A 24,098-nucleotide genomic window follows, 5' to 3' on the forward strand; every position below is an offset into this window, starting at 1 on the left:
TGTTTTTATTGATTTTTAGAGAGAGAGGAAGGGAGAGGGATAGAGAGATAGAAACATCCATGAGAGAGGAACATCATTGATCGGCTGCCTCCTGCACACACCCCTACTGGGCAACCAGAGCATGTGCCCTGACCACAACCTCTTGGGTCCTGGGTCCACGCTCAGCCGCTGAGCCACACCAGCTGGGCAGCAGTGTGGCCTTTTAAAAATCTCTCTGTGGCCCTGGCTGGTTTGACTCAGTGGATAGAGCGTCGGCCCGTGGACTGAAGGGTCCCCGGTTCGATTCCAGTCAAGGGCACATGCCCAGGTTGTGGGCTTGATCCCCAGTTGGGGGCTTGCAGGAGGCAGCCGATCAATGATTCTCTCTCATCATTGATGTTTCTATCTCTCTCTCCCTCTCCCTTCCTCTCTGAAATCAATAAAAATATATTTTTAAAAAATCTCTCTGTGCCTTAATTTCTTCAATTGTGAAAGGATCCACCGCTTTCCGGGGAGGGGTGAGTATCCCCTTTCCGTTATAACCTAGGAGCCAGGAGCAGGAACCAGGCCTGGCTGGAAGGGCCCGGAAGGCTGGGGTGAGGTGGGGGTGGGTGGCAGGGAGCAACACTGATTTCTAAGAAAGTGATTCCACTCAGGGGCTAGTCCTGTGCGGATTCTCTCCTGGGGACATACCTAGAAGCTCAGGTTGAGGAGGAGAAGGAAAGCGGAGAGGAAAATTCCCCTCACCCATCTGGGAAATGGGCTCCTGCCAACTGCTGACTTTGCGCTCGCTGACGCAGATCCCCGCGGAACCCCAGGCGGGAGGGAGGCCACGAACATCTGGAGGACATTTCTGCGAGCGCGGCTGCAGCGCAGGGCTCGGGGGAGGGAGAGGTGCACTTGTGCGCACGCCGGGGTCTGGCCGAGAGGGAGGCTATTCCCCGAGGGCACGGGCTCGCGGCTGGGGCTGGGGCTGGGGCTCTGCTTCTCTCCAAGCCCCTTCTCCCCAGCCCCAGCCCCAGCCCTCCCAGCTCCGACCCGCAGAGCCTCTGTCACTGGCGGTCTCGCCACGCCAGAGGGCACCCTCGATCTGCCGGAAAACGCCACCATTTTCAGTGCCCCTGGAGCATCTCCAAGCCTCTCCAAGCCTCTCCAAGCTGCCCGCCTCCAATCTTGTCAATGAAGAATCAGGGCCAGGATAGCCGAGGAGCTGAACCCAAGTCCAAGCCCGTTCCAACCCCGGGCGTCACCCTTCACCGAGGTGCACCGCCGCCGCTGCCCCGGCCCGGCGCGCTCCGGACCCTGCCCAGTGTCCGGCCTGGCCCGGGGCGGCCCGGGACGCGCGGCCAGGGAGGGAGCGAGAGACCAGCCCAGGAGAGGACGGACTGACAGCTGGAGAGGGAGAAGGAGTTAGGGGAGAGAGGAGGGAGGGGATTCACCCGAGTAACTTTCCAGAAAAACAGTCAACGTGTAGCAAGCAGGAGTGACTCCAAGGGGAGAGGGAAAAAAGTTCAGTTACCACGTCGAACGAACGAGAGGACTCGCAAAGTATTTTTCAAATGGGCTCGGCTTTTCCTGTGCCTGTTTAAAACATTAAGATCGGGCCGCAAAAGAGGCTGCGTGCGCTGGTCCCTCCCTCCCCCACCCCGGACCAGAGACGTCATCGGAGGGAGGTATAAAATTTCAGCAGAGAGAAATAGAGAAAGCAGTGTGTGTGCATGTGTGTGAGAGAGAGGGAGAGGAGCGAGAGGGAGAGGGAGAAGCAGGAGGGAGAGAAAGGGAGGGAAGACGAAAGCCAAGTCCGAGGGAATGAGCGAGGGAGGCGAGAGATAGGAGAAGAAGCCTGAGAAAGAAGGAATAACAGCTTTCCGGAGCAGGCGTGCAGTGAGCTGGCTTCTATTTTATTTTTCTTCTCCTTTTTATTTTATTTTTTAAAGAGAAGCAGGGAACAGAAGCAATGGCTGAGGGAGAAGACAAGCCGAGGTGCTGGTGACCCTGGGCGTCCAAGTGGATTATTGGGGCTGCTTTCCAGGGGCCTGTCCTCACTGCCTTCCAATAGCACATAACCCCACATCCCAGCCAGTGAAGACAAGAGGCAGCGTGAACAAAGTCAGTTAGAAAGCCCCGAGGACGTGCACCCTAAGAGAAAGCATGAATGGTGTGCCTGGGAGACAAGTGTGTCCTCCGCTGCCCTCACCTTTAGCCGGGCCATCAGCAGCCCAGCCCTGCCTCTCCCCACCTACTCACTGGTGATCTGATTTTTTTTTTTTAACATTTTTTTCTTTTCTTTTTCATTCTCTTTCCTTATTTTTCTTCGGGACAAGGCAAATATTTTGATTTTGGGACCCAAGCCATGGTCCTTCTGCTCCTTCCTTAAAAAAAACCCCACTTTCTCTCCATCGCCAAGCAGCCTTTGGCAATATCAGATATCCGCTCTATTTATTTTTACCTAAGGAAAAACTCCAGCTCCCTTCTTACTCCCAGCTGCCTCGCTACCCCTCCCAGCCCTCTGCTTGCCCTCCACCTGGCTTGCTGGGAGTCCGAGCCCAGCAGAACCTGTTTAGACACATGGAGAAGAAACCAAGAGCTGTAAGGCACACAGTCGGCTTCTTCGTGCTCAGGGTTGCCAGCGCTTCCTGGAAGTCCTGAAGCTCTCGCAGTGCAGTGAGTTCATGCACCTTCTTGCCAAGCCTCAGTCTTCGGGATCTAGGGAGGCCGCCTGGTTTTTCTCCCTCCTTCTGCACGCCTGCTGGGGTCTCCTCCTCACCGGGCCTCACAGCCCCCCTGGCCTCTCTCCCCGGCTCGCACATGAAGATGCACTTGCAAAGGGCTCTGGTGGTCCTGGCCCTGCTGAACTTCGCCACGGTCAGCCTTTCTCTGTCCACTTGCACCACCTTGGACTTCAGCCACATCAGGAAGAAGAGAGTGGAAGCCATTAGGGGACAGATCTTGAGCAAACTCCGGCTCACGAGTCCCCCCGAGCCATCGGTGATGACCCACGTCCCCTACCAGATCCTGGCCCTGTACAACAGCACCAGGGATCTGCTGGAGGAAAGGGAGGACGGCTGCACTCAGGAAAACACCGACTGGGAGTACTATGCCAAAGAAATCCATAAATTCGACATGATCCCGGGGCTGGCGGAACACAGTAAGTCCAAACTTTCACTGGGGTGTCTGCTCTGGAGGGTCTGAACTGGAGTAGGGAGTCCCTCCGAGGGGGGCCTGGCGGTGGCCACACAGCAGGGACCCCTGGTCCACCCACACCAAGGCGCAGGGGGTGGGATGCGCAGTTGGGGCTGGGGAGGTGGGTGGGGAAAGAGACAGAGCCATTCTGGTAAGACCCGGGCACTTCTGGGAGATGGGGAGTCCTGGAGTTGAGCAGCTTGCTGAACTCACATCCCATCCTTGACTGATTTTAATTTGGAATCGCATTGTGTCATCCTGTTAACATATGTGCTCTGTCGCACATGCGAACGGGTCGGTAACGGTAGGCATATAGGTGTCATCAGGGGCAGGGCCGCGCGCTCTCTCAAGCCCTACAGTTCCAAGACTCTGGAGACCCCGTCTTCTCCCTGCTTTTCACAACTCACTGTGACACGTCTCCAGTTCAGTTTTTTCCAGTTTTGGGGAAGAAGAGCGACAAATTAATGTATGTCACGCTTTTGAAGCCCAGGCAAGCGGCATCTTCTTGCTGTCTGGATCCTTCAGTCTCTACCACACACATGACCCACATGAGCTGTGGGCGTGGGGGAAGGGTACACACCTCTGTCCACATGGACAAGTGCTTTAGGGCAATGTACAGTCTGGATTTGTACAGTAGATAAATGCACGCGCTCAAAATGGGTGCCTTCTAGGCCTGTGGACATGGGAAGGCAGGGTTGTGGCTCTCACGTGTAGATGGTGGCTGGCGGCCCTTTTGTGTCTGCGTGTCACGGGAAGAGTGGGTGGGAGGTGTGGCTGTGGGTGCAGAGAGGACGTGTGTCTGGGAGTGTGTCCTCCCCGGAGGCTCCCGTCTGTGCTGAGGAGCTGGGAGGCTTCTGGGTGAGACATCTGTGTGTTTGTACACGTGTGGAAGTCATGTGTGTTTATTGAACGGGGATTTTTAAAAACTTCAACATGAGAGAGAGAGATTTGGCAGATGTTGAGAAACTGACAGCCCAGGAAGGAGGAATGTGAGCCAGGGACTCTGGGAGCAGCTCTGTTTGCTTTTCCTACCAGCAGGTGTCCTCGCCACCCTGACTACCTCAGCCCTGGCTCACCTGGGAGGTGGGCAGTGCCCGGAGTGGGGGCTGGAAGGTGGGATGGAGCACCCCGGGTGAGGATGGTCAGCAGCAGGGAACTGCAGGGGTTGAAAGGAACCTGGCCAGAGAGAAGGAAGAGGAGTAAGCCGCTGATGGGTGGACCAGCTCTGGCTGAAGCTGCAAAAGGCCCCAGTGGGAGCCTGTGGTTACTGGGGAGGGGTTCCCACTCCTGTGTCCTGTGGCTGCCTGGAGCGCCTGCCTTAGGATGTGGCTACTGTGTGGGGCGGAGGCTACAGGGCAAGACAGAGCTAGCGCTCCCTGCCCAGGGCCCTCTAGGGTGGACTGACTCAGGGTCTGCCAGGGGTTCACAGTTCCCGGGGGCACCAGTCGCTGCATGGCTAGGCCTCCACCCCCTGGGCACGTATGAAGGCAGGAGAGAGTGGCGCTGGTCGTTGAGGAGGGTGGAAAGCCTTGGCCAGCAGGAGCGGTCTGAGGAGAGCCCAGGACAAGAGGGAAGGACTGGGACCCTAATGATCCAGGTCAGGAGGAGGAGTCCCAGGGAGGAGGGCTTATGAGTCACAAGGGCCCAGCCAGCCTGGAATCCCCAGCTGAGAATGAATGAGCCAGAGAGATGCAAGGGCACCCGGGTGCCAGTGGACCTCCATTTTGTGCAGACTCAGGGCACAAATAGTGGGAAAAGCCAGGGCAGGGCTAGGCAGCTCCAAGCCGCAGCACTAGGACCCTGAAACTAGCAGGCCAGGGGTGGCCCTGGGGCCAGGGAGCCATGGTCAGGCAGGGAGCAAACCCTGGTACAATGAGCAGGATGCTACACAGGATGTCGTGGGGATGGGCAGGGCCCAGTGGGACACAGGCAATGCCAAGGAGGCTTGCAGGTGCAAACAGGAAGCAGGCCTAGACTGTCTGCAGCTGTTGGAGGTGACATAGAGGCTGAGCAGACACAGCCTGGGCCCGCCCTGCAGCTGGTCAGGTGCTGAGCCAGCCCTGGAGAGGCAGACACACAAGGCACTCTGCTTATAAGGAAAGCAGTGGGCAGATACACACACCCAACAGATGCTGAGCCGGAGCAGAGAGCCATCATCAGAGGCTTAGGGTGAGGGAAGCCTGTCCTGAACTGAAGAAGGTGGCAGGGGTGGTGCTGGTCTGTGGTAGGGCACTCACAGGGTCTCCGTGCCAGGATCTCAGTGCCAGAGCCTCTGCTGAGAGGGGATGAGATCGCATTCCCGTCCACATGTTGTCACTCTCAGCCCCTCCCTTATACCAGTGAGCAGGGACGCACCAGGAGGAGCTGGGGCAAGGTGCAGGAATGCCTGGAGAGCTGAGAGCAGGAAGGAATCATTTCCTGTGGTGCAGGAGAAAGGGCACCAAGGTGAGAGATGAAGGGACTGCATCAGTTAAGTAATTTGCCCCAAAAGATCAGGGACCCTAACCGAGTCCTTCTGCCTGCAGAAGGCACGCTATTAAGCACTAATGCAAATGTGCAGAATACACATTTGTAAGTCCTACCTTTAACCTTTAGGCTCCAATAGAATTTTGATGAACAACATGAATGAATCACATGCTGGACCAAGCAGGAGGGGAGAGGAGCTATTCTCCTAGTAACCCTGGGGGCAGATTGCAGAGCCATGAGCTGAGTGCCTTCTTTCTTAGCTCTGCCTTATTTTATGGCCAAGAGATTCACATTGCTACAAACTTTCCCCCAATTCAGCGAAAGTTTTTTTGTTTCTTAATATTGTTTATTGATTTCAGAGAGGAAGGGAGAGCGAGAGAAACATAAATGATGAGAGAGAATCATTAACTGACTGCCTCCTGCACACCCCCCCCCACCCCCCCCACTGGGGATTGAGCCTACAACCTGGAGAATGTGCCATGTGCCCCAACCTGGAATCGAACCTTGACTGCCTGGTTCATAGGTCAACACTCAACCACTGAGCCACATTGGCAGGGCAAAGGGTTTTTCTTTATCTGATGAGGAGTCTCAGGCAGACTGTACAAGTATACCACATTCAAACTAGTCAAGTCACCTCCCCGAGCCTCAGTTTCCTCATCTGTACAGTCAGAGATAATCTCTAAAGTCCTTTTTAGCTCAATTTTTATGGTTACATCTGGGATGATTCAACATAGTCTCCGCCAGAGAGGAAGGCAAGAGGGTAATCCCTTTTATAATTCTCCAGGATTTTGCTGTAGGAAGTAGGTTTTCTCTGACCCACCGGTGGGGAAGACTTAGCTTTCAGTTCCTTTGTTACCCATGTTATCAAGATATCCCCAGTGTGGTGTCATTTTATCTCCTGGCTTGTAATTACCTGTGTCTGGAGGGAGACTCGTATTTTCATCAAAGGGCGGTGCTAAGGCAACTAGCAAACCCAGAGTCCCTGGGAAAACATGATATTTTAGCCTTTCTTTTTTCCTGGCTGCTACATTTAGATTGTGTTCATTCTGAAAATTAAAAGACATATCAAGAGAACTCATGTGTTCTACTGCCAATGCTCTTCTCCCCACACCAAGTCAGTGTTTGTCCTAATGTGTCCAGAGGATAGGTGAGTGGGAAGACTGGCTCCCAGGCCCCATCCCACCATTACAGAGTCAGAATCTCTGGGGATTCTGTATTTCCAAGCTTCCTATTGCTTCGTAAACTCCCTGAAGCTGAAGACTCAGTGAGCTAGAGCACAACCTTCCCTTAAAGGGGCTGCAAATATGAGTGCCCACAGAGGCTGTGTGGCTAATGCAAAGGATCCAGCAGAAAAGCCACAGCCCAAGCACCATGGCAAACTGCACAGGAACCTGGTCTCAGGTCATGGAGAGACAGGAGAGTGTAGGGAAGGTGGGTGGGTAGGTAGGTGGTGGGGGGGACCTGGAGGGCACATGCCCCATTAAAAAGGGGTACCCACTGCTCAGTTTGGGCTGAGTTTTGCGGTTAGGACTATAGTCCAGCTTGACTAGAACATGTCCCAGAACAGGAGAAAGTCTGTATCTTTCTGTAAACTTTCCCAACTTTTAACACTAGCTTAAAATGCTTATAGTCTTCTAATTCAAAATTTTTTTAAAAAATGATGCATTGGCCAAACAACATGTCTAATACATTTAAAGGTTAATCCATTGAAAGGTTAAACCATTAAAGCTGCGGTTTCTCAAACTTCCAGAACATCTGGAAGCCATGGCACCCTTTGCAAAGCACTATAAACTGTGGTTCTCAACCCTGGCTACACATTAGAATCATCTGGAAATCTTAAAAAAAAAAAAAAAAAAAAAAGCAAGCAAACTCTGGACCCACCCACGCTCCAATGTAGTGAGAATCTGTACCGGGAAGTGGGTCCAGGCAGCATCTGTTTTAAAAGATCTCCAGGTGATTATAATGTACAGCCGGGACAAAGAAGCTCGGCCACACTGATATATGTAGTCCCATCACTGGAACCAGCAGTCATTTTCCTTACAGAAATGATGTATACAAGCAAAGGCACAACTATGAGCCCAGGTGTCTGCAAACATTTCAAATGGCATGGCCTAAAACCACGGTCAGCTGTTTCCAGGGTTTTCCATGAATACTCTCATAAATATTTTTTTGCTTGTTTTCCTCTCAAAAGAGAAAACGGCAGCCATCAATCTATATATTTTGTGCGTAATGGAAAAAGTTGGTCATGATTTAATTTGTAAAGGTCAGCCCTCTAGTCCAGCTCTCAGGAATACTAGTGTTCTGCAGAAGCAGGGGGTAAGCCACAAAGCTGACTGGGAATTGGCTCGTATCTGAAGCACAGGTTGGCATTCATAGACCCATTTCATGGAATCCTGCCCCATTTTGTTGGTGAAACCATCCCTCCACTACATGACCTCTCAGGAGACTTCCAGAGTCTCTGCTTCAATAAAAGATATCAGGTGGTTCAAATCCCACCTCTGCCATCTACTGGCTGAGTGACTTTGCGGAAGTCATTTAACGTTCCTGATGCTCCCTTTTCTCATTTGTAAAATGGTAAATTTTACTTATTCTCATTTTCCTCAAGGATTGTTAGAGGGTCAACTGAGTTAATACAAGTTCTATGCAATGTAAGGTTGCGCTATTACATTTTGGTTACTTATTTACACTCTGACTTCTTCCACAAATGATTTAAACATCATTATTATTCAGTGAATTTAATTGTCAAGATGATCACATTTTCTTTTCTCTCCTAGGAAGGTCTTTTTACATCAATAACAATTGTGCCTGAGCTTTGCTTATTAGTGTCAATTTGCTCCCTTGTGACCCTGGCCAAGACCCCTCTGGACATCCATTTCTTTATCTGAAGGGAGACGACCCCCCTAACACAGCGGTTCTCAACCTGTGGGTCGCGACCCCTCTGGCGGTCGAATGACCCTTGCACAGGGGTCGCCTAAGACCATCCTGCATATCAGATATTTACATTACGATTCATAACAGTAGCAACATTACAGTTATGAAGTAGCAACGAAAATAATTTTATGGTTGGGTCACAACAGGAGGAACTGTATTTAAAGAGCCAGAAGGTTGAGAACCACTGCCCTAACATCTGATCTAACTGTTAGAAATCTGTAGGTCCCAGTGATAAAAAATAGTGACTCTGCTTACCTCCTCGAAATCTCCTTGACATTCCCACCAAGAGGAGTCAGTCCTTCTTAGGGAACAGGTATCTGATTGATGGGCTGGACGAAACCAAGGAGGGATGGTCACTAGGGTGTCTTGAAGACTCTCTCAGCCCCTTGCTCCCCCGTCTTCTGGCTGCCCGTTGTCTGGACTCCTCACTGGCATGTGCCGCTTTTCTGTTCCCCTTTCCCTTTCTACAGCAACGCACACATTGCATTGACACATCCTTTTCTCCCTCCTTCAACAGTTACTGGAGGTACTATTATCACTAAAGTCATGCTGATGGCAGCTCCCTCCAGAGCCAAGGGTGTCAGTACTCGAGAGGGTTACCCGTCCAAGTAGCTTCCCCATGTCTGGAGGGCTATCAACTTGCAAACTTAAAATTTAAATTGCCATCATGAGTCCTCTTTTGGGTTCTATCTGAAATGGTTCAGGGAATACTTGGCAGGATTTGTCCTCTCAAAGCCAATTATTAATCAGGGCTTCATTAGCCGGCATTCACACATTTGTTTTTCTAACATCTGTTCCATTAATTTCCTAAGAACCAGTGTCAGGCCCACCAGATGGCAGTTTCCAGAAACGCTCACTCATCCTTTCCTAAAGATCAGTAGCGCATTTGCTTGTTTCCAGGCCTCTGATCCTGCCCGCCTTGTCGTGACTTCCTAAACCACCCCTCGGGTGATTATGAGCTCATTCCAGTCATGTCCATTATGTGTGGAATCTGGGTCTCTGAGCTTGAGTTTCAGGTTCTGTTACCATTTGTGTAGAAAGTTTTTCTCGGGGTGTTAATGCTGCTCAGACCTTGAGGTTGTCGAGTGTACAGGAGAAAAGATAAGATCTTTCTTTTATCTGGCTCTCGGGGGTGGGGAAGAGCATTCGCTGCCTTTTGTCTTGTGGACAGGGACGAAGAGGCCGTGGGGTGATGGAGGCTGGTATAGCAGGGACAATCAAGGGAAGAAACTCCTAGAGAGAAAGGAGCCATGGCGATGGACCAGCTTGGTCTGAAGAAACCTCTAAACACCTGTGGGTCTGCCAGGCATGAGATGTGGGCTCTTTGCCAGACCAATGTTGCCTCATTAGGTTTGAAACCTGCTGTGGATTATGTCACTGAACTGCTCTGACACTTTCCATGTCTCCCTACTGTTAATGCGATAAAATCCAACCCCTCGGTCTGATATTTCAGCCTCCCCGCATGTGGCCCCCAATCTACTGTCTTAACTGGATCTCATTTGCTCCAGCGTGGCTGCTTGGGGTCACTCTTACTCACCTGCATTTCCTCCCCATCCTGCCTTTGTTTCCAGCAGACCTTACCTGTGAAATTTCTTTCCTCTCCATCCTCCAACTCTTTCCTCCTGCAGGACCCAGCTCAAATATCTCCTCTTCCATGAAGTGCTCTCTGCTTTCTCCCTCCTCTGATCTCTTTGCAGCAACTCCTGGGCTTCTCCGCAAGCCCTCAACACTTTCCCTCTGGTCCTGTTACTTGGGCCCATGTACTAATGATCTCCCTGTATATTAAGCTCCTTGAAGGCAGGGGCCATGTCTATTCATTTTTTGCGTCCGGTGTTAGCACTGTTCTTGGTACGTAGTTTCTGTTCAACACATGTCCAATAAATGAAGAACAGCCTGGCTACTGTGGCTCAGCGGTTGAGCATCGACCTATGAACCATAAGGTCATGGTTCGATTCCTGGTCAGGGCACATGCCTTGGTTGCCAGCTTAATCCCCAATGTGGGGCGTGCAGAAGGCAGCCAATCAGTGATTCTCTCTCATCAATTGATGTTTTTATCTCTCTCTCCCTTCTTCTCTGAAATCAATAAAAATATATTTTAAAAATAATAAAATAAATGAATGAACAAACACATGAATGAATGAACCCACTGGCTATGAGATGATTAAACTAGTACTAGGAGGGACAGCTGAGACCTCTTGAGAATCCATATTTTCTGAAAGAGTAGGAAGAGCAGGCTGGAGAGCCTGCTGGAGAAGATGCTAAGGCAATGGGAGGAGGGTGATGACAGTTGACTGGCCTGCCTTCCGGCCAAGTCCTGGGGCTCTGGGGTCTCTCTGCTCCTCTCTCAGGTCTGTGTGTGATTCCAGGGCCACCAAGGATCTTCTTCCTATCTCCATGTTTATGGTAGGTCTGAGGCCTCAAGCCTCCAGAAAGGTCACAGGTGGACTTGGCCCCTTGGCAAGTGTCTGTTGGTATCACACTGCTCCCGTGGGTCTCACTCATGCTGCGCCTCCCCGCTGCTTTGTCTCCTAGATGAGTTGGCTGTCTGCCCCAAAGGAATCACCTCCAAGGTTTTCCGCTTCAATGTGTCTTCAGTGGAGAAAAATGGAACCAACCTGTTCCGAGCAGAATTCCGGGTCTTGAGGGTGCCCAACCCCAGCTCCAAACGCAATGAGCAGAGGATCGAGCTCTTCCAGGTGAGCCCCCTCCCAGAGCAGAAGCCAACCTGGTGGGAAACCCAGCTGGGCAGACCTGGGTGGGAATCCTGCCTCTCTGAGCCTTCATTTCTATGTGTCACGAAGAGGACTGAGAGTTAACTAAGGTGCTCAAAGCAGCATTCAGAAACGTCATTTCCTCTTGCTCCCCTCACCTGTCCTGCACTGTGACATAGCTTGTGGGACTCTGTCCAGGCCTCGGATTCCTAACCCTTTCTCTGTCCTGCAGATACTCCGTAAAGATGAGCACATCGCCAAACAACGCTATATCGGTAGCAAGAACCTGCCCACGCGGGGCACCGCCGAGTGGCTGTCTTTTGATGTCACTGACACTGTGCGTGAATGGCTCTCTCGAAGAGGTAGGTTGACTCTGAGAATAAGCATTTTGAAAGGAGCTTGGGGTCCTTTTATCCTTCATGAAACAGAGGGAAGAAGACAGAACTCGGGGAGTCACAGGTCTGGGTTTAAAGCCTAGCTTTGCCACTGACTCCCTGTGTGTCCTTCATTCATTCACTCACCTAGTATTTATTAGCTGCTCACTCTGCACCAGGTCCTGGATTCAGCAGTGAACAAGACAGGTGAGATCCCAGATCTTATGGGGCATTTGTTCTGGTGGGAGAGACACGTAATACACAAGTAAACATATTGACAAGGAAGAATCTCAGTTAGTGATAAGTACCATGAAGAACAGAGAGTGGGCAATGTGACAATGACTGGGTGGGGTCCAACATAAGATGCTCAGGGAGGGTCTCTAAGAAGAGGGAATTTGTGCCCTGAGATCTGAGTGAGGAGAAGGAACCAGCCTGTGAAAGTCAGGATAAAGGATGCTCTAAGCCAGTGTTCTCAACCTTCCTAATGCCGCGACCCTTTAATACAGTTCCTCACGTTGTGGTGACCCCCAATCATAAAATTATTTTCGTTGCTACTTCATAACTGTAATTTTGTTACTGTTATGAATCATAATGTAAATATCTGATATGCAGGATGTATTTAGGCGACCCCTGTGAAAGGGTCGTTCGACCGCCAAAGGGTTGAACCCCTCAGGTTGAGAACCACTGCTCTAAGCAAAGGAAACAGCAAGGCCCAGCCCCCCGGGTGAGAACAAGCTTGATTTGTTCTAGCGGCAGCAGACAAACTGGCATGGCTGGAGCCGAGTGAGCTGGGGGTCAGAGAGGTAGCTGGGGCCATATGGACCTGTCAGGCTATGGTCTTATTCCAAGTGTGATGAGCTATCCTAGGAGGGGTATAAGCAGGGCTGGGGATATAGGGTGAGGTGATTTGTTTTACATACCCCTCTGGTTGCCATGAGGTCAAGGGAAAAGCAGGAATGCCAGGTAGGGCCTTACAGCAGCCTGGATGAGAGCAATAGGCACTTCGGCTAGGGCAGTAGCAGGGGGTATGGAGGTGGTGTGGATTTATTCTATATTTTGGAGGAGAAGCCAATAGGACAGGCGGATTGCGTGTGTGGTATGAGGACAGAGGAGGAGTCTAGGTGATTTCTGATATTTTTGGACTGAACTAACACTTATTGAAATAGGAAGACGGGGAGAAGAGCACGTGTGAGGAAGGTTCTATTTTGGCCCATTAAGTTTGAAAGGCCTGGTAGCCATCCAAGTAGAGCTGTTCGAATGTTACACATCCCAAACATCTCGCCCACTCACCTGGAAAATAAGGCAATGGTTCCTTCCCTGCGTGTCACCACAGGCCCCACCATCCCCCAGGGTCCCCCAAGAGTGAGGCTGGAAGTCCCTACTTAGCATGAGTTGCGAGCTTGCTTTGCTCACTTCCAGAACCTGCCTGGGCCCTGTGGGCATCTGAGTTTGCAGGTCCCCACCTAAGGGACATTACCTGGTGGCTGAGCTGGCAGACTGTGGGCTGGAGGCCCTGCCTCAGCTCCAAGGGACCAGGAATCTGTCCTATCTCTCTTCCCGAGCGCTAGAACCACGTGGACCTGCTGACAGCAGCACTGTTGGGGATTCTGACTCAGACAGCACTCCGCCTGGAGCCCGACGTGGCTGCAGAGAGAGGCCAGGGAAACGAATCCCTTAGCTTCCCTGCCTGATTTTGATCAGCTCCACCTGGATTTCTTTGACGCCCTGAAGGAGTTCTTATTTTCACAGCTGCAGAACTCAATAAGCAGTTTGCACTGAGAATGATTTCCATCCTTCTGGAGACATCAAAAAGATAATTTCGTAATAGAATCTATGGGTCCCCCACCCACCATCCCCACTGCTGCCAATTCTGAGGTTAGTTCTTCAGTGGAACCTTCCGTTCCCTCTCAGCAGATGCTGCCTGCCCCCTGCACAGGGGGATCGTGCACAGACCTTTTCCTTCTGCAGAGCTCATGAGCCTCTTCAGAGTTTGTGGCCCCAAACAGGGCAGCGAATGGAGCAGTTGGTGGTGTGGACTATTGAGGAAACGGAGTCACACATCTGGTGTTGCATTCATTTATCAAACACCTGACAGCCTACTATGTGCCAGGTTCCCAGGCTGCCTTCTGGGTTCCAGGGCAGGCTGGAGCTTTCTCCAGGGTTGGGGTCCCAGCCTCTCATACCCCTGAGCTATTGCTCCACCCCACCTGCATTTCTTCCATGAGCAGAGCCACGCCTCCCCCAGCAGGCGGGGCAGGGAGCACATCCCAGCATCCTGGCCCAGGAAGGGTGGACACTGGGGAAACAACCATTTTGCATCTCAATGAGTGTGTGGGCATCTTCCTTGGTGCTCTGTGTCGGCCCTCCTTTTCTCTCTTTGTCTCTGACAATTAGGAGTGTAGCTCTGGCATCAGGCTGTCTGGGTTTGAATCTTGGCTCTACCACTTACTGACCACGTTCCTTGGATAAGCCATTAAATTTCCCCAGGCCTCCGTGTCCTCGGATCTGTATAACGAGGATAATAACAGTTCCCACTTTGTAGGATTATCATAAAGATCCAGACGCAGCATGGAGGTCTCAGAGCGTGCTTGACAGGGAGTCAAGGGATGCTGGTGATTATTGTCATCGCTCTGAGCTCTCTGCCTAGACAGACCTGTCGGCCCAGCCAGGCCATCATCTCACACCTGCACCCGAACCCTGACTCTCCCCAGCACATCTGTCTGCACCTTGATTTTGCAACTCACAGAATCTTAGAACTTGTCCGCTCCAGGTCTCTCCGGGCCTACCTTCAACCCTTCGGGGTAGCAGGAGTCCACTGTTTCATGTAGCCCATTCCAGCTGCTCCAGCGCCTTCCTTCAGCTGCCTTAAACCAGGAAGAGTCCACTCCTTTTACCTCCCTCCCGTACCTGACCACTGCTGCTTCCAGATCAATAGTGAGTCTCTCATTGTCTTACCCACCGGAACTGACATGATACCAAACCCGACCTGGTTTCCCTGCACAAAACTACTGGATTCAGTTCCATTTTTTCACTTATTTTTCTCCCACTTTACTCAACTTTTTGTACTCGTTTCCTTGCTTCCCCAATTTCAGTTACCAAAACACTTGATCCCAGAACTCATAGGAGAAAGGGCCAGAGCTGGCCCTCTTACACCAGAACATCAGTCATCAAACCCGGCACCTCACGCTTCCTTGGGCTTGTTCTCTCGGGCTCATGCCATCTGGACCCTTGGCCATGGCCCTCCGCAGCCTCCTCTGGCCCAGCTCTGGTTTCACAACTGTCTCCACGAGCTGTTTGCTTTCTCTCAGTGAGCCATCCCGTTTCAGACTTCCCTAGGAAGCTGAACAAGGTTCCCGAAGAAACCTCCGAGGAACCTTTACCTGCTCTGTTCCTTAAGGGAAATATAGCCAACTGTAACTTTCATTTTATCTCCCCTGGGATCTACCTCTTTATGTCTACAATCCCAGCCCTGGCAGACATGCTGGCAGCCTCCACTCAGGCTGATTCTGCTGCGTGTTTGCCACCGACCTTGCTCGGGCATGCTCCTGACTTAATCCTACAGCCCAGACTCGACCACCTTCCTCCCATCTGTGGCCCTCTGAGTTTGGGGCCTTTGGAATCACTGCCTCTCAGTCCCAGAGTTCTTCAGGTTTCCCCTTTCCCTGGTCTCTCCCAGCCCCTCTGCCTCTTCCCTTCCTCCTTAGCTCGAGTACCTCCTCTCCCAACAAGCACCTGGAGCAGTGGTTCTCAACCTTCTGGCCCTTTAAATACAGTTCCTCCTGTTGTGACCCAACCATAAAATTATTTTCGTTGCTACTTCATAACTGTAATGTTGCTACTGGTATGAATCGTAATGTAAATATCTGATATGGAGGATGGTCTTAGGCGACCCCTGTGCAAGGGTCATTCAACTGCCAAAGGGGTCGCGACCCACAGGTTGAGAACCGCTGACCTCGAGGGTGTGCCTTTTTAATCTTCTTCCTGCTCTTTTTTTTTTTTAATGTGTTAATTGATTTCAGAGAGGAAGGGAGAGGGAGAGAGAGACAGAAACATCAATGATGAGAGAGAATCACTGATCGGCTGCCTCCTGCACGCCTCCTACTGGGGGTTGAGCCCATAACCTAGGCATGTGCCCTGACCGGGAATCGAACCATGACCTCCTGGTTCATAGGCTGACATTCAACCACTGAGCCACACCACTGGGCGCTCCTCATTTTTTGGGCATGTGACAATTTTTTCCTAATACCATCTTTTAAACATAGATGACTATTGAAATTCTCCTTCCTGATCCCCACTAGTTACGCCTCCAGAAATCCATGGGGTGTGGCAGCATGAGTGGGAAGGTCTGCACTGGCTTTGGCATCACTTTCTGTCTCCTGTGCCCCTCAGGACAGCCCACTTCTGTCTGTGGCAGCAGAGGCCCTGGCCCTCAGGTGCATGGGTGGGGCATCCACGTCTCGATCACACAAAGTGCTTTTCTCACCCACTCCGTGTCTTATTTTGCAGAGTCCAACTTAGGTCTGGAAATCAGCATTCACTGTCCGTGTCACACCTTTCAGCCCAATGGAGACATCCTGGAAAACATCCACGAGGTGCTGGAAATCAAGTTCAAAGGTAACAGAGTGCACAGGACAGGAGTCCCCTCCCAGACCCCAGGCAGAGGGACCAAGCTCCCTCGCAGAGATGGCCACTCTCTGTACTCGAGTCATTCTGCTTTGCCCCCAAAACAATGAGCGTGACTGTCAGTTTCTAGACACGTAGAGCACACATTAGCATTTGGAAGACACTGTTGAGTTGGTCAGAGCAGTGAAATCGTGTAGGTAAGCGGTACCACCGCTGTGCGCTCAGTCAGTAAAATGGGGGTGCGAGGACCCCTTTCCCAGGGTTGCTATGTAAATTAAATGAGATGATAAGTGTATAACAGTGTCAGGAATACTCAACAATAATAGTCGTCTCCCGCTTCCCTAAAGCAATGGACTTTGGTGGCTGTGAATTGAGGTGTCCTGGCTACCGAGCCTACCGGGTGTTACAGAGCCCCCCAGATCCTTGCCTGGGTGGCACCTGGGTTTGAATGACGGCTTCAGGGCTCCGGGTGTTTGTGATGAGATGGTGAAAAAGTTGAGAGTCATTTCAGGTTTTCCAATGTGTTTCTAAGGCGCTCAACCTAGACCAGTGGTTGGCAAACTGCAGCTCGAGAGCCACATGCAGCTCTTTGGCCCCTTGAGTGTGGCTCTTCCTAAGCCGTAGGAGTACCCTAATTAAGTTAATAACAATGTACCTACCTATAGAGTTGAAGTTTAAAAAATTTGGCTCTCAAAAGAAATTTCAATCGTCGTACTGTTGATATTTGGCTCTGTTGACTAATGACTTTGCCGACCACTGTGTCCTAGACCATCTCTGGATTTTCCTTCCATATCCCGTTCTGGGTAACTGAGGTACACCTGAAGCCAGGTGGTTCATCAAGGTCAAAGCAACCACGTCAAAGCCTGAGGTCCGAGGCTTGTCTGGAAAACGGTGCGGGCCTGTTGGCTCCCTGCCCGGGGCAGTCCCTTTGCCTGTCAGGGGCTCTATTTCGGAGCCTTTTTTATTTTTTAAGCCAAGTACTTGACATCCTAATTACAGAACCTCAGAGCTCAGATCTTTGGCGTCCGTACCATCAGGCCAGGTCAGGACGAAATCCTGCCACTTCGGTTTTGCTCATAAAGATCATCAGGAAAGGAAATTGGAAACCCAGGCCTCTCGTTTATCTCACGGCCCAGGTGCCCCTGCGTGAGGTCCAAGTCCCTCCAGTTACATGTAAATTAACCTCCTGGGTCCTGTCCTGGGTGGAGACGGGCCATAGCTGGCAGCTGGCAGTCACAATATAGACGTCCTTTCAGTTGAGACGCTTTCCAATCCAGTCTCCATTCTTTTCATTTTCAGATCAAATAGCAGGTTTTCTTCCCAGAGTCTGTTTGCTAAGCTGATTATTGCGAGCTTCCTTAGCTCCTCTGAGTTTTATAGTGGAAACATTTGAATGGGAACGATGATTCAGTCTCATTCCTCTGCCTTCTATTCAAGATGTCTTACAATTGTGACACCTTAAGTTACAGCAGGGACTTCTGGGTATCTTGACCAGTTCAGATCATAAGAGGGAACTCACACCCACAAGAGTCCAAGTCCCAGAATCTAAACGAACAGCCCACAGAAATGTTAGGTAGCTGCTCAGTGACAGTGTTTCACGGGTCCAGGAGCATCTCAGGAAAGGCTTGCTGCCTTTTAAAAAAAATCTTTATTGTTGAAAGTATTACATAGCTCACTCTCGCCAGCCCCCCCCCCCCCCCCCATTGACCTCTTCCAGCCTGCTCCCATCCCCCCACCTCCAGCCCCACCCTGGCCCTCACCACCCCATTGTCCGTGTCCATGGGTTATGCATATACGCATACAAGTTCATTGGTTGATCTCTTCCCACCCACCCTCCCTGCCTTCCCTCTGAGGTTCGACATCTGTTCAGATGTACGCACACAGGCGGCATGAGGGGTCCGGCCAGGGCTGTCCTGTGGGTTCTTCTGATAGCGGTTCCCCCATCGAGTCTTTCGCTTCCTCACAGACCACACTGCCCCTCCTCCTGGGCAGGGATGGGATGGCGTGAGAAGGCGGCCTCCACCCTGCCTTCCTTACACAGGAGATTGTCGCCTTCCTTCCCTCCCGTAGGTGTGGACAGTGAGGACGATCACGGCCGTGGAGACCTGGGACGCCTCAAGAAGCAGAAGGACAACCACAACCCGCATCTAATCCTCATGATGATCCCCCCACACCGGCTGGACAGCCCTGGCCAGGGTGGTCAGAGGAAGAAGCGGGCCCTGGACACCAATTACTGCTTTAGGTGAGCCTGGGCCGCTCGGGATCCAGGAACTCCTGAGACCACCTGCACAGTATTCAACCAAGGGTCCCTGAGGCTATTCCTTTTTGCTCAGGAAAGATTTACAAACCTTTCTGTTTCTCTGGGAGCCCCCAGTTCTCTGCAGCCCAGCTCTGTGAGGCCCTGGATGAAGTACCAGGAGGAGAGCGTGAGCTGAAGCTTCTCCATGGTTCTCATGGTTTTTGTTAAAAAATGTTTTTATTGATGTCAGAGAGGAAGGGAGAGGGAGAGAGAGATAGAAACATCAATGATGAGAGAGAATCATTGATTGGCTGGCTCCTGCACGTCCTACACTGGGGATCGAGCCCGAAACCCGGGCATGTGCCCTGACCAGGAATCAAACTGTGACCTCCTGGTTCAGAGGTCGATGCTCAGCCACTGAACTACGCTGGTCGGGCAATGGTTCTCATGTGTTAGAGTACTTGTAGGATGTGTTTGCCTGTGGGCGATGCTTGCAGGAATTTCCATGAAAGAAAGGCTCAGTGCCCTCTGAAGGGTCCAAGGAGCTATGGGATGAGGGGAAACAGGGCAGTCTCCATTTGTGTCAGGCGATCTGAGCTAGAGAAATTAATGAAGTAATTCAGAGGTTGTTCAGTAGCCTCAGTGAAGAGGTGAAAAAACAAACAAACAGAGCTTGTCTTATTTAGGAGTAGTTCAGCTCCTTCTTGTTTGCAACGGAGGGGCTGCTAAAGCATGCAAAGCAGTTAGGAGAAGGTAGAAATGACCACATTCGTGAGAAGGTCCGAAGGGTAAATGCTTTAAGAATTTGGAGTTCATCTACGGATGCAGGAGAGGCTTCAGAGGGTGTGGAATCCGAGCCTTGGAGGACGAGTGAGTGTGGGTGGAGACATGGGAGGAGGAGGCACTTCTAGTAAAGGAAGGAGCATGAGTGCGTCAGTCTGGCTGGAGAGGAGGGTGCCTGGATGGAGCGGGCGAGAATGACTTGGGAAATTTTTTAGCTCTAAAACCATGTCTTATGAGGAACAGTCAAATGGATGAGGGATGTTGAGCTTGGGGACTAGAAGGGGTAAGAGAGGCAATGTGGTTGCCTCCCACCGTCTACAGGCTGGTGTGTAGATTTGTTCTATGTGGCGCGTAATCAGTTAGGAATGGGTGCTCTTGGCTGCAAGTAACTGCGGCCTAAACCACACAGGACCTCTTGTTCATAAGCAGCCTGCAGCAGCAGGCTCAGGGTTGGTCTGGCTGCTTAATTATGCCACTGGGGACACAGGCTTTCCCTCTCTCTTCAGTCTGCCACGTTTAATGTGTTGCCTTGCTTTTCATGCTCTTGTTTATGGTCACAGTGTCTGCTGGAGCTCCAGGTAGCTTGTCTGTGCTGAAGATGAGAAAGGGGAAGAGGCAGAGCTAGCAGTGTTCCTCTTCCATCTGTGACTTTTACATCGAATCAAATATTTTTTTTTGCAAGAATTTGCCCTCATCTCCTTACGTCTGGTCATTGCTGTGTTACATGACTACCCCCATCTGCAAGGGAGACCAGGAAAACGAGTATCTGGTGTTCTAGACTCTGTCATGGGAAGCAGCAAGAGAAGGGGGTTAGGGATGAAAAGATAATAAAGAATGTCTGCCACCGTTCACCCCTAGAACCCAAAAGAAGCCAGATTTTGGCCTTGGAAGTAGCAAGTCCTAGGTCTCAGCAGATACTGAAGGAAGACTAGCTCCCACCTGACAAGGGGTACTGCCCAATGGGTTTCTGCAGGCAACAGAACTGAAGTGTCTTGATGATCACATTCGGGGTGACCTAGGAATTGTGAGTCTGATAACAGAAGGACATGCCTCATTTTGATTTGACAGCCTTGAGATTTAGTCTAAGCAGCCTTCTACCACAGTACATAAGCTGCATGAGCTTAGAGTTCATTTCTGGCTGATGCACAGTAAGAAGGTAATAAAATCAACCTCCACTAAGCTGAGTTGGCTAATAACATTCAGTGTTTGGTTTTCTGTGGAGCGATTTATGTCTCTGTTTTGATTCATAAAGTAAATGGGAGCAGGCCCCCCCTTTGTCTTTTTGCTCTTATTCATCATCTACATCTGCTTGGTATGTCCTTGGGGCCAGGGTCTTTAACACGAAACTCCGTTATAGCCTATACAGCTCCTTGCACTTGAACCTGGGGTTCCATTGATTAGACCCGCTCTGACGATGACCAGGAAGGACTCCAAGCGCAAAGATGAGGGCCGCTTGTGAAGTTGTTTATGTCAGTGGCTTGCTGTTAAGTTGCATTTCTGTAATGTGTTCTGTGTTGCAGCAATGTGGAGGAGAACTGCTGCGTGCGCCCCCTCTACATCGACTTCCGCCAGGATCTGGGCTGGAAATGGGTCCACGAACCTAAGGGCTACTACGCCAACTTCTGCTCAGGCCCTTGCCCATACCTCCTCAGTGCAGACACAACCCACAGCAAGGTAAGAGCGGGGCTCAGGCCCCGGGGAGTACTGGGGCTCCGTCAACCAGGCCACCTGTTTAAAAATGATGCGTGAAGGACTGAATGCTGAGTGAGGGAGCGATGAGCTGGAGCGAGTAAAATCCGTTCAGTGAAGGGTTCTGATGTTGGCACCCTGGCCCAACTCTACCTGGACACATTCTACCCTTCCTAATTACTTACATAGTTTCGGCCAGATTTTTCAACTTCTCTGTCTAAAGCTTTTGTATGGTTCTGAAATTAATTCGCTCCATGCCACCCTGTATGTTGGAGATGTGCGCGCATGGCTGGCAGGTGATGTGGGCAGAATGGCTTCCACCACCACCGCTTGGAGAACTCTGGTAATTCCAGCCTCCTGACTATAGAAAAGTTATTTTGAAAGACGATGTAAAGCATGCAGAAGCAGCTAAATGAAACAATAGGAAGAAAAGGGGAGAGGGGGGTCCATGACCCGGAAACCAGCTTATCTTTCCCGGGGGGATGGGGTGAGGGGACTAAAACCAGGGCAGTAATTCACAAGGCACTTTCCTTACAGCTCACTGTTACTACATCTTGTCTGGGGCCCCGCACTCTGGCCATTACCAAATGGCAATGTTTTGTGAAGTACATTGCTCACCAAAGTGGCCAATTAGAACTGGGAAGACCAATATAGGAATGTTTTCTTAACAGAGAGAGAATTCTAAGACCAGTGTGAAGTCCCCCATAGCTGCTAATATACTGAAACTGTTAACAAACAGGTGTGGATGCTCTCCATTCCTGCTCTGTGGACAACAGGACAGGTCACTCACACCAGCTGAGCGTGTGTCCATGGTGTGACCACGTGCTCAGTCTCTGGAGCAGCCCTAGAGGGTGGAGGGGCTCAGGCCTGAGGCCTGGCTTTCCAGCCTCTAAGCGATGTGTCCTCCCCAGGTGCTGGGCATGTACACCACCCTGAACCCCGAAGCCTCCGCCTCGCCTTGCTGCGTGCCCCAGGACATGGAGCCCTTGACCATCCTGTACTATGTCGGGAGGAACGCCAAGGTGGAGCATCTCTCTAACATGGTGGTGAAGTCCTGTAAGTGCAGCTGAGGCCCCGCCTGCAGCCGAGGGAGCGGAGAGAGAACTGCCACGGCCGGCCGGGCCTGCCTGCTCCTTGGGAAACACAAAAGCAACAGACCTCACCTGGAGGCCTAGAGCCCACAACCTGCGGCGTCGGGCAAATGGCCGAGACGGGGGCTCCCTTCCGGAACATTTCTTTCTTGTTGGCTCTGAGAATCACTGTGGTAAAGAAAGTGTGGGTCGGGTTAGGGGAAGGCCAAACTCTTCAGAACACACAGCTGTTTCGGTGATGTAGACAGGTGGTGGGGACAGAGGAAGAGGGGTTGGCAAGTTGACAAGTGGTGTGGCAATGGGGCTGGGGAGACAGGGAGGAGGAAAGGCAGAGAGTGGCCGGGACAGGGCCAGACCGGAAGACACGTCTGACCGAGGTTAGATTTGCTCATCGCTGCCCCATGTCGGCTCTAGGGAATCTGGAACACGTTATACACGGCAAGCATTTTTCTTCAGACAGGTTACCAAAACATGGTCCCAGTGTTGTCTCTCATTCGACCTGGGATGAAGGACGAATCTGTTAGTTTTGCAAACTGTCCTCTGGACATCAATCAGCATCAAGGGTCATAACAGGGAAAACGGCCAGGTAATGTGGTTCCCGGGCCATCAACTCCACGGGGCCCTCTGGGTACATTGAACTTAGAAGCAGAAGGTACAAAGTAACCTTTCTCCTGTCTCCCCTCTGGGTCTTTCCTCTCACCTTCTTCTTCGGTGGTATTTCCCCTTGGACATTTGGCTAGACACCTTCCAGGTCAGGGTACACATATCTGAATTTGGGGTGTGTGCAGCCTTTGGGGTATCATGGGCTTCCCTCTCCCCTAAGACCCTCTGTTCATCTGGTGTTCCTGGAAGCAGGTGTTACGTGTGGGGCACGCGGGGAAGTCTCACGTGTGCCACACAATGACTCGGCCCCAGACGCGTAGACTGAGGTATAAAGACAAATACAAATATTAATCTCGAAATCTTTGTATAAATAATTATTTTTTGGGAATCTTGGATCATTTCATCTTCTGGAAGATTGTTTTTAGAACAGTAAAATCCTTATTCTAAGGTGTAAGTCTGACTCGATAATTGTCCTTAGTTACCATTTTCTTAATTTCCTGTCCATACCTGCTAATCAAAGGTACCGGGAATCTGGGGCAGAGAATCCAAAATGTTGATCGAATAAATTGCTTAGCGTGATCAGCCTGGACGTGGCTCACAGCGCTGCCTCCCGCCGTCTGAGAAGACCGCACTCTTGTGTTCCATTTTCTTCAGTGTGTATTATTCTCAGACACACACAGGAAGGGGCTCAGATTTGCAGAAAGTACACTGTATGAATCTGACCTCCATTTAACCGTGGGCAAAAGCACTTGGGGAGGACCTTGCATAAGGAAATGTGTTCATTTGTACATTCACTGTAAGTGACCAATATCATCTGTTTTGAAAATCTCATCTCGCCCTAAACGGTTTGGCTCAGTGAATAGAGCGTCGGCCTTCGGACTCAAGGGTCCCAGGTTCGATTCCAGTCAAGGGCATGTACCGAGTAGGGAGTGTGCTGGAGGCAGCTGATCAATGTTTCTGTCTAATCAATGTTTCTAACTCTCTATACCTCTCCCTTCCTCTCTGTAAAAAATCAATAAAATATATTTAAAAAAAAATCTCATCTCATTGTCCAAATCAGTGGAGAGTTAGAGACACTGCCTGTGGCAAATAGCCTGAGAATAAGCGGCCACGCCTGCCATCAGAGGAAGCCTAGGAAGAACTAGCAGGAGCCGCTTCTCAGACCAGGGGCCTCTTGCCAGGGACTTGGGGATGGGAGGGGGCGAGAAAAGCGTAATTCAGGTGCTCTCCGTGGGTCACAGATCCCAGGGCCGCGCAGAGTCCGTCCTGGTACCGATGTCCACCCAGAACAGCCTTCTGCAGGAGTGAGGCACATGCTCCGCTGTGGAAATCGCCTTGCCACGGGTGAAATCAAAGTCTATCCTAGGCTAAATTTCTCAGGTCGAAGGGTGTGGACGATGGTGTGTGTGCCTCTTGCTCCTTCTGG

General features: G+C 51.1%; 1 protein-coding gene across 1 annotated transcript; it reads left to right on the forward strand.

Moving 5' to 3' along the window:
• The first annotated feature begins 1,399 nt into the window (after positions 1-1,399).
• TGFB3 (transforming growth factor beta 3) lies at positions 1,400-23,693 on the forward strand. Its single transcript, XM_070416215.1, has 7 exons — positions 1,400-3,127; positions 11,092-11,255; positions 11,503-11,632; positions 16,151-16,258; positions 18,338-18,509; positions 20,810-20,963; positions 21,890-23,693. The coding sequence occupies exons 1-7, from the start codon at positions 2,788-2,790 to the stop codon at positions 22,046-22,048; spliced, it is 1,227 nt and encodes a 408-aa protein (XP_070272316.1). The 5' UTR covers positions 1,400-2,787; the 3' UTR covers positions 22,049-23,693.
• The last annotated feature ends 405 nt before the right edge of the window (positions 23,694-24,098 follow it).

This window comes from Myotis yumanensis, unplaced genomic scaffold, assembly GCF_028538775.1.
Source record: "Myotis yumanensis isolate MYYU_CA2020_CCGP unplaced genomic scaffold, mMyoYum1.0.hap1 SCAF_1, whole genome shotgun sequence".
NCBI lineage: Eukaryota > Metazoa > Chordata > Mammalia > Chiroptera > Vespertilionidae > Myotis > Myotis yumanensis.